Here is a 12,309-nt window from a genome sequence, read left to right as displayed (position 1 = left end):
ACCCCAATTCAATTGAATTGCTGTCTATTAGCTTGAAATGCAAGCCAGTGCCATTTGTTATTCGATGTCACTTGCAAGTTGCAATATAAGTAATATTGCATTTTAAGGAGAAAAGAATAAATTTCTGGGTTTAATCTGTTACCCAAACTCCAGCATATATAAAGATAAATCACAGTACTGCAGAATGAATCGGCTGATCTGACATGTATGGTAAATCAGTAACTATTTCAGCTTCTTACTAAAGTCAGAGATCTGTAGAAGGTGAATCCTGGGAATGCTAGCTGCTTCTTCTCTCTCTTTCTGAGTGTTGTAACCCCAATCCCCTGTGCCAATTAGTCAACCTCAGCAACCATAAAAAACAAATTGGTACAGGTAACTGAAGCTTAAAGAGAGTAGATAATACCTAAGTACAAGTTCCATCCGTCCAATTCAGGCTCTTTTATGACATTCTTTAGGGTTGCAAGTCGATCTTCCACAAAACTAAAATTTAGGAGAGTCAATTTCAGTTTTCAATTTAAATTCACCAGAAAGCAAAAAATAATAATAATAGAGAAGGTTGGCAAAAGGTCCATCAAAGGATCAAATTTTATAACAAATAAAAGCGAGCGTCAATATGTCTTACTGCAGTGTCAGTCCCTGGTGTTCTGGTTTCTGTTGGAGTTGCTTCAGAACTTCCACCTTGGGACTAAAAAGTATAACCAAAGTAAGGGTGGAAAAGAAGTAAAAAACTTGTCATTATTGGAAGCAAACCATGGTTGAAAGAATCAAAGAAGCCAACATAGCTTTCCCAATACCATTTAATCACTACATACTAACCCCGTTCCCAAACCATATATTCTTTCCGGTGGAATTATTACTCCAGCAAGCTCTCGTAATAAAGTGTCTGCAAATCGGCTCTGATAGAAAGAGAAAAACAAAGGGAGACGAAGGATTAAGACAACAAAGAAGATGTAAAATACTAAATGCTTTAAATATCTTGAAATTCCTACTTTTTCCTCTTCCTTCTTAAACCTGACAAGGACTTAGCTAGAATGTTCTAACACCGCATGAATGCCAGCTTCTATCTGGAAGAACATGCAAAAGATATAATAGGTCACACCTGTTTTGTGGTGACGATATACACCTTAGAACTGGCAAATTTCAAAGCTTCAGGAACACCTGGGTAGAATCTGCAGAAGAAGCAACCTCTAGTCAGATATTTGAGGGCTAAATTATCAAGTCTAAAGCAGTTTCGCAAATAAAATCTCATATCACACAATTGCATTTAAGATTTGCCAATACTTGGTGAACAGACTAGAAAAGATCTTTGAGCTTTCAAGACACGAAAGTCAATTTACGACATCAAGTGTTACCCAGAAAGGGAAAGGTGCCAACACAATCCTTATAACCAGTGTTAAAGAAAGCATGACAATCTTGTATATTCTCTAGAGTGATTGCTTTCTTGTAGAATATCCCCTGAATGAAAGTGAAAGTAGTTATGCACAATGTCTAGCATCTCCAAAATGCAAAGGACTTCAACTCCAAAAATTCCCATAGCAATAACAATGAAAATGGTATCTTTCTGACCCATAACTTTTGGTTTAGGTTTATTCATCATGCACTTAGTAAAAATATTATTTGCTTTTTCCATCTCTTAAAACTTGATTGAAATACCTGTTTGCTCGGATCCATGTTGCCAAATCCTCATCCATCCACTTATCCCTGACCTCTCCAAAGAGATTTATTAAAGCATCCCTATTCTCACCCCATGCTTCCATAATTATAGGTTTTATCTTCAACCAGTTTTCCAATATCCCCTCGACTGTTAATCCCTCTGCAACCTTCAAATTGAACCAGTCATCAGGTCTAGAACAATTATCAGCACAACAATTGAATAGAAGTTTAAGCAGAAGTATTCTGGATTGGTGTTATCTTTTTCAAGAACAGAGATAAAATATTGAAATGTGTTATCCATATCCATCATATATTTTAAAGCAAGTGCTTTGGTAATATATACCCACCGAAGACTTCCTAATGGATGGTATTCTCATCTCCAGAAGCAACCTCACAAGTAAAAGATTTTCATATCCAGTTTCCACCACAGGCCGCACCTGTCACAAAATAAGCCAACCAACATCTCTACATCACAATCAAGCATCAAATTACCACAAAAGTGAATAGATTTAGACATTAAGATTGCCCTTTCTTTAATATAGTAAAAAAAATCATCCAGCTTAAATCAAACAAGTTAGATAAGGACTTACAATGAACATCTGATCGACAATCCACTCTTCCATGGTGGAATCCACAGCGTCGGACAAATCCGGCCATCTCAGTTTGGCAGCCTATTATATTATGAATAAGAGTAACGAAAAATAGTAACACCCCTTAAAATGGGAGAACAAATACAATTAAAAACCAGATTTCATTTTCTAAAGTTTCGTGTTCAATTTTCTCAGCAGCCAAACTAGATTGGAGAAGAGACCTTGACAGCAGAAAGAGAGCTTTCGCCGCAGCTGTCACAGAGAACTCCATCGAAGTCTAAGGCGTACAGATCTCCCATTTTCTTCTTGCTTTCTCTGTCTCTCTTTTGCAGCTCTAAAGATAATGTGCTCTTATCGATTCCTCTGCGCTTGCCACTCGATTTCTTGACTCTTGCGGAGCAAATAGCCAAATACGGCCTCGTCCGACCTTTTTTATCCCCCAAGCGTAATCAGGAACTGCAAACGACATGCTGTGTTAAAAACATAATAATAATTTAATAATTTTATTTTATTTTTTGTTAAATTTAAAAGAGTGAATTACAATTTTATTGATATGGTAAAGCAATATTAACAAACTTGTATTTATTTTTTTAGACTCACATCCACTAATGAATCAGTCCTTCTATTAAAATATATTTTAAATATATATAAATATATTATTTATTCTTAATTAAATTACTATTTAATCAACTTTCATAAATTAATAAATAAATCCCGTATTTTTCTTAAATTTTTGAAAAAAAAATATTTTCAGAAGATTTTTTAAATGTTAAAAGAATAAAATTCTTCAAAAGAAAAAAAAAATTATATTTAAAATTTTCACAATTAGGTATGCATATTTGATGACTACATTAAAAAAAGATTTTGTTTAAAATTTTTTATGAGAAAAACTTTTTACTAAAAATTTTATTATTTCTAAATTATTTACTTAAAAATATTCTTTTTCAAAAGTAAATAAATATTTTTTTTATAGAAAAATGTTTCTTTTAACTTTATCTTTAATTGAGTTTCTATTGTTGACTTGATAAAGGGCATTTAAAAAATTTCATAATATTTTAAATTTTTACTATTTTAATTAATAAAAAAGTATAAAGATGAATAAAAAATTAAAGTGTTAAGCTAATTAAATATTAAATAATAATTAATTTCATTTAAAAAAATCGCGCTATTAATGTGATTAAAATTGAAATTAAATAATAATTTAATAAAAATTATTTTAGAAATTAATGTAATGTAAATTTAAATTAAGGCCCATTAGTAAAAAATACATTTTTTTTTGTTAATTTGTAATTTTATTCTAACGTTTTAATTTTGATTTTGAGATTCTAATGTTTAACATTGGTATATTGGTATACAATTTCTAAAATTAAACTTGCAATTGTATATATAAAAAAATCAAATGCTTATAGTAATTTATAATTATATTAAAATATTTCAATTTTTGATCATAAATTCAAATATTTTAGAATTATAATCAAAACTCAAAATTAATTTAAAAAAATTTAAGTTTTTATACTGAACTTATAATTATGATAATCAAATATCCTAAATTTTAAATTTTATTATCAAAATTCATAAAAATATTTTAAATGAATTGTTTATTCTTTTAATTGATGTGTCGTAATTTTTAAAATAATCAATTAATTTAATTACTAAAATATAAAATTTTAAAAATATTTAGTCATCATAATTATAAGATTAAAATATTTACTTATCATAATTATAAGTTTATTAAAAAAAATTTTAAAATTTTCAAATCAATATTTTAAATTTTAACTATAATAACATCCAATAAAAGATGTTGTAATTAATTTTATTCAAAATCGAAAAATTTGATTATAATTGCACATTACTATAAATAGTTAATTTTTATAACTAATTATAAATTTAATTTTAAAAAATTGAATACAATTCACTTAATGTGTATCAAAATAAAGTTACAAATTGATAAAAATGTTAAAAAATACTTTAAAAAATAATTTGAAAGAAATTATTTAACAGTTTAAAAATTTTTATAATTAAAATGTATTAAATTTAATTTAATTTTTTAATATTATATTCTTAATATATTTATAAAAAAAACTAATAATAACTCTAATAAGAATATTTATGAATTAAGAAATTCAAATGTAACCAATAAATTTTCAATGGATTGTAATTAACGAAAGGCAAATTCAATCTCCTCTCAGCACGCAAGTCGCAAACCGGCGAACGCCGCGCTTTATTGCCATTTTTTTTCTCGTTATTTGTAAAACCGGTGCCGCAATTTCTTCCACTGGCACGGAAGTTACCAGATAAATGAGATATTATCCCACAACACGACGCGCTTTACCCACTATAGCCGGTCAAATCTCCTCCCTCCATCGACGAAGTAACCGGTATCGCTGGTTACCCCTTTTCCTCACCCGAGAATTCCCGTACCCAATATAAAAGTATAAAGCTTGTTCCTCTGTATTTCTCCAGGCAGTCTCATCTAAAGCATCAGCGTCTTGGTCTCCGTTACTGTGCTCTCCTCGTAGATATTTTTCGTTTGCGAATCTGTAAGTATTATGGCTGTACATGCTCTTATCGATTTTTTTGCTTTCTTTCTCGGAGAGATCTTATACGTTGGGTAGTTTTTGATTATGGCTGGATGGATGACGAGTGTTATGGTTTGATGAGTAATCGTTTTCTTTTATTATGTTGTTTAAGAGTTTGTTTAGATCTTCTAAGTATTCTTTTCTGACTGATTGTTTATCTTATGTACTCATGATGTTGCTATAATTGTTGATTGAATTAGGGCTTTTTTTATTTATTTTTTATTTTATGGACGAACTGGTAATCTTATTTTGTTGCTATTGAGTTTCTTGTGACTGCTAGAAATCAATGATATTGACTAAAATTGCTGTTGAAATAAGCCAGTAGTGTGTTTTGATTGAGATGTGATCAATTAGATGATACTAATAGAAAATCTTCATTCTTAATAATTTGAGCGTGGTTATCAGTGTTTAACCCAAATTAAGGTTGAAAGAAACCAATAATATATGTAAGAAGATAACTAAGTTTTTTAAACAATTGCCTTTCTCTATTGGCCCATTTTTTGTTGAATTATTGTTTTAGAAAGAATGAGGAAAATTAATAGAAAATTACAAATGAAGGAACATGGGTAACTTTGGGTCTATAACTTTACGTGTCTGCTTATGTGTTTAGTATTTTGCATCGTGTTTGGAAACAAATAAAAATGTGATTCATTTCATTTATGTTTTTTAAGTATAAAATCATAAAATGCTAGCACAATGTTCAATTCAAATACCCGAAATTTCATGTCCGAAGTCATTTCCCCTGGTTGGCAAAAATGTTGTGATATGGTGGAAGAGAATTATCTCTTAATTTTGTTGATCTGTACACTGATCAGATAATTCATTATTTTCTCAATATTTTTGTGTGGGTGTGAATTCAGGAAGATATAATACTTGGAGGATGGCAGCTAATGAGGAAGGAGAGGAGAATACCTCTCGTGGAAATGAGTGGGAAGTTGTATCACTTACAGCATCAACATATGCTGCTGCTTCTGGTCCAGAAGTTGAACTGAAGTATGAAAACAAGGATAATGCACATGAAGAGGATGAAGCAGAAACTTCTCGTGCTTTGTTCATGTCTGGTCATTTTGTCTTTCCACCGAGCCAGCATGAGAATTTGCCATTGGATCCTGATAATAGTGAGATTCTCAATGAACAAGCGGGGGAGAATTTTGCCTCTGAACAGGGTGCGGAAGAAGGGGATGAATCTGGCAGAAAGGATGAAGAATACTTTAAACTTGAGGAGTTGAATGTATCTGAAGAGTTTCCTGGGATACAGTTTTTTGATGACAAGGAACAGAGTATATACAGTACATCTACTTTCAGTTCTTTGCACAGTGAAACTGGACTCGGTGGATCAGCTGCATATGGAGAGAACCTGGTTATTCCTGAAGTAAATGAACAGGCTAAAGAGGAGTTGGATTTCTCAACAGACATTTGTCACTCCCCAAAGCCTGCTATAGATGGTAAAGATGATGGGTCTGACCTTCCATGTGAGGCTTGGTGGAAGAGAAGGGCAGCTTCCTTGTACACTCATGCAAAAGAGACAAATGCATTTTGGTCCATTTTTGTTGCAGCAGCAGTTATGGGCCTTGTAATTCTTGGACAGCGCTGGCAACAGGAGAGGTGGCGGGTTTTGCAACTCAAGTGGCAGGCTAGCATTAATGAGGTACTTTCCCCAATTCCCAATATTATTAATTGATGCAGTAATTTGATTATCACTTCTTGGATTTCATGATATGAAAAATACATCTTTCACTTTGGTGGGCTCTGCCTAATTTGACTGGAAACTTGCTTCTGGGAAATTTAAGCCTTACAGCTTGGGTGGGATAGTTGATTGCTAACTCATGTTTGTTTTCATTTTATAAAGCTACTAGTGCTAGAGAATCACACTTGCGTTGGCTTTGAGCATGTGTTAGTGGAAATTAATTCACCTTTTCGTTTCTTTCTTTCTTCTTCTTCTTCTTCCTTTTTTTTTTCCTTGGTCAAAATTGATCCTTATAGTTTAGGACTTTACACCAATTCCTTGTTTAGAATTTGTGATCATTTCGTCAGCTTTTTGGTTGGGAGGCTATGTAGCTCTTCTCAGCCTTAAAGATTGGAGTCTTTGGTAGATGGTAGCGTGATAGAAGGAAGTTCCTTGGAACTCTAGTGTTGTGTCCTGCATACAATTATGATATTTTTATGATGAGGGTTATGGAACTGCTCCTGTTGTACCTGAGATTCCACTGATATTGACATCATTGTAATGCTTTTTTAACAGAAAAGTGGCAGGATGCTGGGACCTCTATCACGTCTTAAGGATGTGATTGTGGGTGGCCATCGCCGTGGATCCCTTATCAGGGGAAGTTCCTCAAATGAAAATTAAGATGATGATGAAAATGTTAAAAGAGATTGTTTCAGGGTGGTTATTATTGTATTTTGCTGTGTGGTTGACCTATTTTTCTAATGACAAAGCTCAGTAAGTTTTACTTGTGTAATTAAGGTGGCATATTGGTTCGTGGAGGGAAGTATGGCAATTTAATTTCTTTGGAGAATGGTGGGTACATAACTGAGCATCTAAATATCCATAATTATTATTTTATTTCGGTAGTCACGAAGGCTTTCTGTCGAGACTTTGAAGCCATTCAAGTGTAGCATACCACTAAAAAACCTGCCCCAATCATATATACATTTAGGTGAGAGCCTAGGAAATCTCTTTCGAATTTGTAGAGCAACTGTCGTTTACGTGACATTCTTCACTGTTCATACGCCTGGCTCGAAGCGAAAACTTCTTCTGCCTCTCTCAACTCCTGGACATGATAGGAGAATGTTAAAAATATTGTTATAACTATTGGCCCGTTTGATTCTTATATTAGAATGGGAATCAATATTGGAACCCTGAAATGATGAATTTTTATTTATATTTGATTCATTGTGTCAGATTTTCTTTTACAGTGTTTAATTTGTATATATAGATCGCAAAATTAAAAATAAACTTATTTTATATTTAATAAAAATTAACTTAAAATTATTTATTATATTTTTAGTGTTTAATTTTAATTATTATAATAGAATATCAAAATAATATTCTTTATATTTTTTAATTTGGATTAATTATAATTATAATTTTTTATTTTATTTAATTATAAGTAAAAAAATATATTTTATCATTTTAATTATTATTAAAATTAATTATATTCAAAAATTTTATTTTAATTGATTATGTGAAAATATAAAAATTATATCTTTATTGTGTTTCATTCTAATTAGGTGTAATTAATTATAATTATAATATTTAATATTAATTATTTATATGAAAATATAAAAATATTAGTTTTATATTTTAATTATTGTTATAATTATTTTATTTGTTTATTTTAATTAATTATTTTAATTATAAGATTATTTTAATTATTGTAATTATTTTAGTTATTATAATTATTTTAATTTTTTACAATTATAATTATAATTTTTAATTAATTATTTGAAATATGAAAATATTGTAATTATTATAATTCAATTTATATAATTGTAATTATAATTTTTATTTTTATTTTATTTTTAATTAATTATTTAAATATAAAAATATTATTTTTATGTTTATATTTTAATTAATAATATGAAAATATAAAAATTAAAACATTTCAATAAATACATGGTTAAAGTTGAGTATTTAGCCTTTAACAAGTTGATCAATATTTTGATTCTCAAGTTGAAAAGATGAATGATGGTTCCATTAATTGTGAGAATCAGATTTTTTAGTTTGTGGGAATGAAAATGAAAAAAATAATTTTTTAAATACTCACAAAGAAAATCATTCCCATTCACTATTATTTTTGAATAAATTTTTGCTGAATCAAATAGTACCTATATAAAATATCTTTTTTGTTTATTTTTATTCGTTGTATTTATTAAAAGAATAATATTTTTTTTAATTTTATTTTTTTTATTTTTATTAAATATTATATTTTTATAAAAATAAAGTTATCCAAAATCTCCTTTTAAATTTATCATGATAATGTATGGAGGTAGTAGCAGATAATTTCGAGACCCAAAAGAAAAGCTTAATAGAGCTCTCTGCTCGAACCAAATGAGGCCAAGATACACGCTGCACATCAAGCTTAATTCCTCTCTTGGTTGCTAACTTGCTATGGATAGTAATGGTTTAAATGGAAGGATTGTCTATATCTAATTATCTAGGAAGAAACTAGTCAGGTTAGTGGAAAATATATTCAATAAAACTAACTCGAAATAGTAGAATTATATTTTTATTTTTCTGACCCATTTGAGATTAATAGTAACTTATCACTTGTCTATACTGTCTCCAATCCGTCCAATTTATTTTATTTTTTTTAATTTAACAATCCATCCTATTTGATATCTGTGAACTGTAATGATAACTGCCACTCACTCCCACATCGCAGCACTTGTCTCTGGCCCGGCGGAAGTCCACATGTCCTGGCTACAAGTTCACTGAAAAAAAAAAAAAAATCGAGCGTCCGTAAAGTTGGAAGTTCTTTTGCCTTCCCAAAACGGCATGTCGTATTTCCTTTGCTCGTGGCCAGATCAGGCTAAAGAAAAAAGAGGGAGAAAGTGAACTTAACCTCATGGGATTCCAGGTCATTGGCAGGAAAAATTCTCACATTTTCCTTTTTTAAATTTTCTTCTCACATCACGTCTATTCCCAGCTACGAAATTAGGGTTTTGATTTCATAATTGCTGAAACTCTGTTGCCCTATTGATCTCCGGCAATTTCTCATCCTCTCTTTGATCAGGTAGCCCTCAATATTCCATCTTCTTCTCCCTGTTATTATGATACAATGCTTCTATTCCTTCTATAAATCTCAGTCTTGATTAACCCCAAACGATACTTGCAGTGTGTTTTTTCCATCTTTTCCAGTTTCCATTAGGTTTATCTTTTTAAGATTCTAATTGATTTTTTGGTCATTGTAAATGCCATTGGTGTTGTTGTTCAGTCATTTTCAGCCACATATTGCCCCTTCTTTGAATGAGATATTCTGGGTTCTCTCTCGGCCATCCCCCTTGAAGTTGAATCCAACAAGGAGAAAAAGAAGAAATGAAGCATAAGAAAGTCAGGACGTGGTGAAGATTTTCCCTAGTTAGATTTTCATACGTCTGCTTCTGCAAAGTATCTTCTTATTTCAGCAGTCATTGCTTCAAGAAACCCTGCTACTCTTGATGCATCTTTGTTTGATTCAACTGGTGGTTCAGATAGTCACAAGCATGAGATGAAGCGAAAAACCGCATTGTTATTACTATTTTACTATGGTATTCAAATTATCTTTTTCTTTTCATCTCAAATGCCCAAAAAGTTGTAGTACCTCATTTCACCTTGCTGGTTACGCTAATAAAGATTATATTATCTGTTTCAAAAATTTCCTGCACAGGGCTTTTGTGAAATCAATGGAGCAGAAGGAAGCTGCAGAACAGGAATTACTTACGAACAGACCAGGAACATTTCCACTGGAGAGGTTATTAGCTATATTTCAATCTAGAGCTTCTGTAGCAGAAGGTCCACTTGATGAAGAACATGAAAATGATGTGCTAAGAGTTGAAGGCTGGGATAGTGGGGGCATGCCGGATGTTCTAATGCAATCTTCCAGCCTCTGTGATGCTATTGGCATACAATTACGGAAGATTTGGCTTTGTAGGTAAAAATTTTTTGAGTTGCCCACATTGAATTTTATATAATGTTATTCAATATCTAACCTCACAATTTTCCTCCTCTCTCTTACCTTGATATTTAATTGTATCATCTTTGTATATATTTTGCTGAAATTAGATGCAAATGGCAGAAGCATGATGTTCCCTTCTTTTATTTAAATGTCATCCAGACTTCGTCTGAAATGGATTGTAGGTAGCTAGAAGCCTGAAGTTTCCTTCGCCAAACTACTTGTACAGAAGATAATGTCTGATGTGGCATTAGGTATGATCTTCAAAAGATCAACCATAAGAAGCTTGAGTGGTAATGGAGTCTCACTTTTTTATGACTGCATATTCAGTGCATCAACGTGACACATTATTATGAAATTATTTACTAATTATTGTGATCCACTACACTTGAAACGGGCTATTTTGAAAAAGTTAATTTACGATCTGGCAAAAAATAGTTCCTGGAAAGCCAATGACCTGCTGTTCATTCTTCAATTTCTGCAATGAATGCCTTATTGCTCAATTGTCTTTATTTAGGTTTGAAGTATAAATAAATATGAGCCCACTTTATTTTATGTTAAAATAATCAACTGATAAATGAGATGATCTTTTGATATGAAAGACTCTGATATCATTTTGAAAAATCACTCAATTTAAAAATTTAAACTTATAAATGAGTATTTTTTTAATATCTCTCTTTATAAAATGCATTGCAGTAGGACAGTTTTCTTGATTGCGATTTGGCACGTATTTGCTGATGTGAATGTAACCTTGTCTTGGATGTGCATCCTGCTTATATTTGATCAGCATTCTTCTCTCTGTATTAATTTCTGCAGCAATCAAATTCTAGCCCTAAATTATCATATGATATCCAATTCACATAACAGTTTTTCCACGTCCAGGCAAAGCCATTAGTATAATTTAAGAAATAAGAAAGCGAAATAACAGTGGCTCTGTTTTTGGTTGGTCACCTCGACAGCAAGACTTCATTATTTTCTAACAAAATGAAGGGAATTATTATTATTATTATTGGGTAGTCATGTACTCATCAATCTCCTAGTTCTCGTCATTTCTTATTATTAACAATTCCATTTCTTTATTTTAAAAAATAGATTAAAATATTTTTAAAATTATGCTCTATTAAATATTTTACTTTTCATCCATTTTTAAGTATATTTCAATATATTTTGTTGGTTAAAAAAATAAACGAAAGATGTTGTTTTAAGTAAATTATTGTTTCATTTCTGAGTTTTATTATTATTACCAACGCTTCTATCCTTTTATTTTTAAAAAATAAATTAAAATATTTTTAAAGTTGCTGATTTGAGTATTTTGAACTTTTCTTTAAATATTAATTGTTAAATGAACTAAAAATAAATTAAAATATTTTGACAAAATTAAATTTTAAAGATTTATTTGTTAAAATTAAGAGAAAAATATGAAAACTAAAAAATAATTTATCCTATCTAAATTTCAAGGGACACCTAAAGTTGGTCATTCTTATCTTAAAAATTAATCATATTCTATAGTGAGTAATATCCTATATGAAATAAAAATTTCACTGTACAATTACTCGTGAAAAATTTTATGATAAAGTGTCAACCCAATAGTAAAGAAATATATATACATAATAGATCTATATATACACATGAGTGAGTCTCAAAAATTTATAACCACCTTATAATTATTTTTTTAAAATAAAATAGTAATTATATATATATATTATTAAATTATTTAAATGCTTATTATTAAATTAGTAAATAAAATAGTAAAGAAATAACCATTTTATTATATAATTTCCTACAACCAATCTACAATTACAAGAATGGCCTTTCGTTTTTCAATGTTGAATT

The 12,309-nt window shown here is 30.2% G+C and overlaps 2 protein-coding genes and 1 long non-coding RNA gene across 3 annotated transcripts; 2 read left to right on the top strand and 1 right to left on the bottom strand.

The window, feature by feature from the left end:
- Nucleotides 1-27: 27 nt before the first annotated feature.
- Nucleotides 28-2,676, bottom strand: LOC110660092 (uncharacterized). The gene is made up of 9 exons (XM_021818262.2): nucleotides 2,465-2,676; nucleotides 2,244-2,324; nucleotides 2,001-2,090; nucleotides 1,654-1,820; nucleotides 1,100-1,169; nucleotides 817-896; nucleotides 623-685; nucleotides 404-480; nucleotides 28-323 (listed from the first exon to the last, which is right to left on the bottom strand). The coding sequence occupies exons 1-9, from the start codon at nucleotides 2,540-2,542 to the stop codon at nucleotides 223-225; spliced, it is 807 nt and encodes a 268-aa protein (XP_021673954.2). The 5' UTR covers nucleotides 2,543-2,676; the 3' UTR covers nucleotides 28-222.
- A 1,731-nt stretch (nucleotides 2,677-4,407) lies between these two features.
- On the top strand, nucleotides 4,408-7,397 carry LOC110660091 (ATG8-interacting protein 1). The gene is made up of 3 exons (XM_021818261.2): nucleotides 4,408-4,783; nucleotides 5,683-6,470; nucleotides 7,065-7,397. The coding sequence occupies exons 2-3, from the start codon at nucleotides 5,703-5,705 to the stop codon at nucleotides 7,167-7,169; spliced, it is 873 nt and encodes a 290-aa protein (XP_021673953.2). The 5' UTR covers nucleotides 4,408-4,783; nucleotides 5,683-5,702; the 3' UTR covers nucleotides 7,170-7,397.
- Nucleotides 7,398-8,973: 1,576 nt separating this feature from the next.
- On the top strand, nucleotides 8,974-10,968 carry LOC110660064 (uncharacterized). The gene is made up of 4 exons (XR_002495861.2): nucleotides 8,974-9,558; nucleotides 9,760-10,072; nucleotides 10,192-10,455; nucleotides 10,639-10,968. It is a non-coding gene; the product is annotated as an uncharacterized LOC110660064 (long non-coding RNA).
- Nucleotides 10,969-12,309: the final 1,341 nt, after the last annotated feature.

Source organism: Hevea brasiliensis, chromosome 9 (assembly GCF_030052815.1).
Source record: "Hevea brasiliensis isolate MT/VB/25A 57/8 chromosome 9, ASM3005281v1, whole genome shotgun sequence".
Classification (NCBI taxonomy): domain Eukaryota; kingdom Viridiplantae; phylum Streptophyta; class Magnoliopsida; order Malpighiales; family Euphorbiaceae; genus Hevea; species Hevea brasiliensis.
The sequence above is the reverse complement of the archived record's forward strand: the minus strand, read 5'-3'. Positions and strand labels throughout refer to the sequence as shown.